Source organism: Sinocyclocheilus anshuiensis, unplaced genomic scaffold (genome assembly GCF_001515605.1).
Source record: "Sinocyclocheilus anshuiensis isolate Anshui unplaced genomic scaffold, SAMN03320099.WGS_v1.1 scaffold1069, whole genome shotgun sequence".
NCBI classification, from domain to species: domain Eukaryota; kingdom Metazoa; phylum Chordata; class Actinopteri; order Cypriniformes; family Cyprinidae; genus Sinocyclocheilus; species Sinocyclocheilus anshuiensis.
Window position 1 is genome coordinate 326782 of NW_015557150.1, and position 6762 is coordinate 333543.

At 34.6% G+C, this 6762-nt stretch overlaps 1 protein-coding gene across 1 annotated transcript in view; it reads left to right on the forward strand.

Moving 5' to 3' along the window:
- The first annotated feature begins 5848 nt into the window (after window positions 1-5848).
- Window positions 5849-6762, forward strand: part of lrrc74a (leucine rich repeat containing 74A) — a 13733-nt gene continuing 12819 nt past the window's right edge. Inside the window, exon 1 of the mRNA XM_016473303.1 lies at window positions 5849-5972. Coding sequence (XP_016328789.1) covers window positions 5849-5972 — 124 coding nt within the window. The remainder of the gene's footprint in view (window positions 5973-6762) is intronic.

The window sequence follows — 6762 nt, forward strand, 5'->3', positions numbered from 1 at the left end:
TGGCTTTGCAGGAGGTTTCTTGAAGCGTCAGTTCTTCTGGATCGAGTCTGTCTCAGTTCTGTTTCTTCATGTGACTCCAGACAGACTGATGATGATCAGATCTCTGTGTGGAGCACAAAAATCTCACTGGATTATTACAATTAATGGCAAAATGAATGTTTGGTAATGAAAACTGATATTTCCTGCTGACACATTACAGCAAAAGATAGAAATAACTGACTTAAAAACATTTTGTTGGTAAAAATACTAATGACCTTTAAGATTAAGACTTTTGCACACTAGTGTTTATATATGTGTGTGTGCATTTATATTATATATAACATACAATATATATTATATTTAAATGTATTTATATAATTGTTTTACAGTATATGCATTTGTACATGTATTTATAGAGAGAGAGAGATAATTTACATTTCAGTTTTTAAGAAGTGTTTTCTCAACATTTCAAAATTGCATGAACTACTGATGAACACATTAATTGTTATATGATATACATCTTTTCCACACGTTATAGTGATGTGTTTGTTGATGGTGTCTGTCTGCGCAGCTTTCTCAAACACTCAGAATAGCTGTGCAGACCCGACAGACAGCAGCTGCAGCCTCATGGGAGTGACACACCCTCATTTCTCTGTTTGGATCATTTTGGAACAGGATTTGATTGATGTGTTTGTTTACTTGACCCATATGTAGCTTATGAATGTTGTTGTACATGAGCAGTGGTCTGTGCGTGTGTTTAACTAATCTTCATCACATGAGGATGACTGTGATTTCAGTGTCATGATGTAACTGTGAGAGAAGCATTCTCAGTGGTATGGTGGTGTTATTGTGTGTGTGTGAGACAGAGAGAGAGAGAGAGAGTGTGTGTGTGTGTGTGTGTGTGTGTCACTAGTGCAAACATAAGTATTCCTCTTCCACGATGGTGTTTATGTTTGTGTGCGTGCGTGTGTGTGTGTGTGTGTGTGTGAGTGAGTGAGTGAGTGGTGTGTGTGAGAGTGAGAGTGTGTGTAGTCAGTATTCAGTGGAGTGTGTCCCCCTCTTGTGGCCGCTCTGTGGAAATAACACCACAAGCTTGAAAATTCTATATGCAAGTATCAAATATATTAATTTGCATATGATTGTAAGTTGTAATCGTTTGTTTTGCACATTAATATGCTGCAGGGGAAGCAGAGCAGCGTCTCTGTCAGAATGTGCTGCTGGTGTCTTGGTCAGATCACATCTCGTCAGCTCATCTCTCGGGTGTAATGTGTGATGGTTAATGAGAACTAGAGAAACTCGTCAGATGATGTCATGTATAAATGAGGTGTGCTGTAATATAAATGGACAGTATGAGCTGATATACACAGACATTAATACTTTAGCTCAAAAGTAAGACCATGTGCTGCAGACAGTCAGACCAGCATTTCTTTCTCTATTTTAATTGATTAGTTACTTCATTAGACTTCATTTACAAGAGGCCGGGCGTAACTAAAGCAGTGGGAATGAATTGTTGTTGGACAGATTGTTCAGTGTGATCTGTGGAAGCCTACTGCAAGTCTAATGCAATATGGAAATATGAATATCAATCATCTGCTAAAGCATTGCATAATCTTTGATAATCTAGTTATATATATGAATGCATGTCATTAGAAAGTTTAAAGAAACTTCTTTAATTACTATCAGCTCCATAAAAATATGAAATAAAAATATATAATAAAGCACGATGAGTGCAGGTTTGCATTAGTTTGGTAAGACTTTAAAAAAGCTATAGTTTTATATAAACATTAACAAAATAATACATTGGCCTCAAAAAGTATTTATACAATTAAGCAAATACTAAACTAATATAACACAACTGTTTATATAACCGTCTTTGCATAAAATACAAAAATAAGTGGCTTTAATTTTAAAGAAATATACCATAATTTTGAATTGTTAAATTTCACAAAATGTTTTAAAATATGAAACCACACAAATATTTCCAGATGCCACTTGGTTTGATATTTTGTTTAAAATGCAAAAAAGGACCTAAGTGTACAAAAGTGTCAACATACTTTTTGTGGCCACTATAATATAATATAACGTTAATATAATACAGGTTATGTTTGTGTACTGTATGTAATAAATCGTGTTATTAGCATTTTTTTATTAGTCATCAGCTATTTTTATAAATATCTATGCATCCTTTTCCCAACCCGATTGTTGTATAATACCCAAATCAATGCTGAGCCTGAGGCCGCACTGAAGCAGGCCCAGATCCAGCTCAAAGCTACAGGAAGATGTCTCTGGAGGAGTACGAGCGGCATTACGCCTCTCTCAACTCGAGTCTGGATGTGAATCAGTCGGCGGAAGATCATCAATATCTGGAGCTTTCGGCGGAGAAGAGGAGAGACTGCATTACATCCCCATCCGAGTGCTGGGGAAGCGACTCTGTACAGACACACTGAGGTGAGCGATCAGGCTCATTATATATTCAAATCAGCCGCAATTAAGAGCACACGTCACTGTCAGAGGATGGAGACTCTGCTCTGATTGGTGGATTGGGCGCTCCGGCCACGCCCACTGATATCGAGTGACCAGTAGTTCAAAAAGCTGAATCTGGATCCAGTATCGGGTGATCCGTCTTACTTTTGCTGGTTTTTTATCAAAGCAAAATCGGGTTGGATCACAATGATCCAGATACACACTTTTCCAGATGACCAATCTGGATTACTAGTGCTCTGCGGAGCCCCAAATGATGGAAAAAAAGAGATGCTTTTTCATTCTCTCATAAAATTGTTGCATTGCATTCACACAAGAAACTCTGCGTTCGCTCACAAATAACTCCTGACGTCTTCATCTCTGATGATTGTGCCAATGTAGTTTGCACACAGTGATTTAAAAAGACTAAATTAAATATAATATTTTTGTTTAATTTTGCCATCTGTCTGGGGATTATTTTATGGCACCAAAATCTGTCTACTTGCCTAATGTGTGTGTATATATATTAGTGGTCGACCGATATTGTTTTTTTGACAGCCGATGCCGATATCTTGGAAAACAGGGTGGCAAATGGCCGATATAAAGCCGATATAATTGTATTTATTTTAATTAATATTTCATAAATTTGAAATAATTTGAAAATGGATTTAAAAACACATTTGTAAAATAAACATACTTATACTTTAGATGATAAAGTATTTTTCACAAATAAATAAATATTTAATAAAAATATAATTAAAAAGGAAGTAAACTGTAACCAGCAGAGCACTCAGTATTCTGAGAAGATTGTGTGCATTGAGAATCATATTTTTTTTAAATAAAGCCAAGGTAACACTCACTTTACATACAGCACACAGTGAAAATGACAATTTTTACTTTTCTTATTTAATGAAGAAACCAATCCAATATATACAGGTGCATCTCAATAAATTAGAATGTCGTGGAAAAGTTCATTTATTTCAGTAATTCAACTCAAATGGGAAGTTTGTGTGCATTGCGAATCATATTTTTTTTCAAATAAAGCCAAGGTAACACTCATTTTACATACAGCACACAGTGAAAATGACATGAATATGACAGTGGGTAAATGCATAAAGCGCAGCATAATTTGAAATCACAAATGTAATGTTTAAAGCATTCGATTTGCACGGACCGAAAGTCACGCAGAGAGCACGCGATCATGCAGATCACATGCACACTTCACAAGATCTCACAACTGCATTCCACTAAGTTTGCAAGGTTTGTGAAATTAAATGTTCATTAGCCATTTGTTTAAATGATGTAAATGCGTGTTTGCTGAATGCTGACGGCAAACGAGACAGTATTATAATGTTTGCTTTTCTATTACTAATAATATAAAAGCAATCGTTATAATACTTTTTATATACATTTTAATTCCTTTGTTTAACAGTTCTATCGGATTATTACACAGACTTCTATACCCGTATTAGACAGAACTGTTAACGAAGACGGCAAACAAGAGTGAGAATGTGAGCTCTCAGCGCCATCAAAATAAAAGTCCCACCTCGAACACATCGGCCAAACAGAAAAACGTATCGACCGATGCCGATATTTGAGAAATGCCGAATATCGGCCGATATATCGGCCTTGGCGATATATCGGTCGACCACTAGTCGAAACACCTTATTAGTAACCACAGAGATGTACCTGGCAACCACCCACAGCACCCTATTTGTGGCAGTATTCACTGTGCTTCTACAACTATTGGCATATTCTAGCTTTTTTTTTATTGGTCTTATGAAGTATTCTAATTTGTTGAGATAGTGAATTGGTGGGCTTTTGTTAAATGTGAGCCAAAATCATCACAATTAAAAGAACCAAAGACTTAAACTACTTCAGTCTGTGTGCATTGAATTTATTTAATACACGAGTTTCACAATTTGAGTTGAATTACTGAAATAAATGAACTTTTCCACGACATTATAATTTATTGAGATGCACCTGTATTAGATTTTTTTTTACTTATATATATACTTTACCTTTATGTGTAAGTTTTTGAAATCGTTTTTGGAATAATAAATTCAGTGTCAGAATGGAAAGATTTCTGGCTTCTGTCCAATTAAGTTTTTAGCTCTTTTTAAAATAATTCATAATTGTTACCTTGTAAATTATAAACTTGCTCCTTTTGTCATCATTTTGAAGAAACAATTATTTTACTTATTTTGGATTGATTTTTCAAATTTTATTAAAAAAAATTATTTATCCCCAAACTTTTGTATAGGTCAAAAATGTAGCTTTCTGTTGACTCTTTGAAACATTCAACATTCAAAAATGTAAATTTTAAAAGAAAACACCTTATTTTTTATTCCCAAGAAAGATATTGATGTGTAGTTGAGGAATTCTACGGATATTGTAAGGAATTCTAAGGATTTAACTTTTTTTTTTTTTTGGCATCATTTTTTTTTATTAATGTTAAAAAAAGAATTTGTTTTTCATTAAGTTACATTTATTCTACTTACAATATCTGTTATATATTATCTATAAAAGTAAATAATATTGGATGACTTCTTGTTCTGATGTTATCAGAACTGCTGTGGTTATAATGTAAGGTAAGACGGGTAAAACGCCTCCTCTACAAACAGCTAAAATTGCAACCTAGAGTATGTAGTGTTGAGTTTAAACACAGAATGCATCATCCAAGATATTATTATTAACATAAATAAATATAGCCACTGATCAGTTGTTATGACAAAAAAAATGAAAGAGATGGCCTCCTCCCTTGGCAAAGAGTTCTTAGAAGACAAAAACATCCTTGAAATTGTTCAGATGGAATACAGTAAATCTCATGCTCAGATCAAAACATTTATGGCTTTTTTGCTTTTTTTATTTATTTTTTTACATGTATGCATCTGGCAGACACTTTCATCCAAAGTGAGATTGCATTCAAGCTTACATTTTATCAGTTCATGCATTCCCCGGATTCTTCGTGCCAGATGCATAAACAAACAAATAAACAAATATTTGATTAATGAAAATGTTTTGACCTGAGCATGAACATACCTGAGATTCATTTCATCCAATGTTTTAATGATTTTTTGTTATCTAATAAATCAACTGATCAGTGGCAATAACAACGACATTATAGCAAATGAGTTTCGTTCATGCAGTTCATGCACTTTTAAGAAAAAGAGAAATGACTCCAGACAGCACACCACACAAATGAGTGTTTTGCTGCAGTTTCAGTGGTTGTGCAGGAATGTGAGTCTCCATCTGACATGCATTTTTAATGACTTTCTCTTTGCATGCACAGGTGGATTCCAGCAGTAGTGCAGGTGTCACATATACACCTGTTGCTAAGACACATAAACCAGCTTCACACTGGACAACACTAGACCTTCATATGACACTGTTAAACTGTATGTAGAAGATGAGCGGTGATGAAGACATCAGTGTTCATAGTCTCTCTCTGGACTCCCTCAGCTTGACCGACTATGAGGATCCACACGACGTGATTCTGCAGGATGAAGGCGACACAGAGCCGGACGCTCAGGGTAAGGACCGGATATATACTGTAGATCTGAACTCAGGGTTTGTGCTGCAAATTTGAAATGAGGCACCAAACAGGATGCAGATTCATAACTGCAATATAAATTAAAATAAATAAATGTGACCCTGGAGAACAAAAGCAGTCTTAAGTCGCTGGGGTATATTTGTAGCAATAGCCAACAATAGGACCATGGTGGAAGGACACGTGGATATTAAAATCTGTAAAATCTGAATTAAGCAGATTTATTAGTATAGGGAACAACGCATTCGATGAATCAGTGACAAAATAGGCAAAATAGGCATAAATGAATAATGCAATGTTTATGTTTAGGCACAAAGCCTCTGTGGTGTGTAAATTCCTCTTCTTTGGAAGCTTGTTATCATCACTGAATATGTTTTTGTTTAAAAAAAAAAAAAGGTAATTGTGACTTTTTTATCAGACAGTTCTGACTCTTATTTTCTCAGAATTGTGATAGAAACTCCCGATTGCGAGTTATAAAGTCAGAAATGCGAGATGTAAACTCGCAATTGTGAAAAATAAAGTCAGAATTGCAAGATTTAAACTCATAATTCGGAGAAAAAAAAAGTCTGAATTGCGAGATATCAATTATAAGCCTTTTTTATTTTTTATTCAGTGGCAGAAACAGGCTTCCATAAAACTCACATTAAAAGGAAGGTAATTCGGTTTCATAAAGTACTTTATTTGCATGATTCTGTTTACATACAATATTGCTAAAGCATTATACACAAAACAAGTAATGACTATATATATATATATATATATATATATACAAT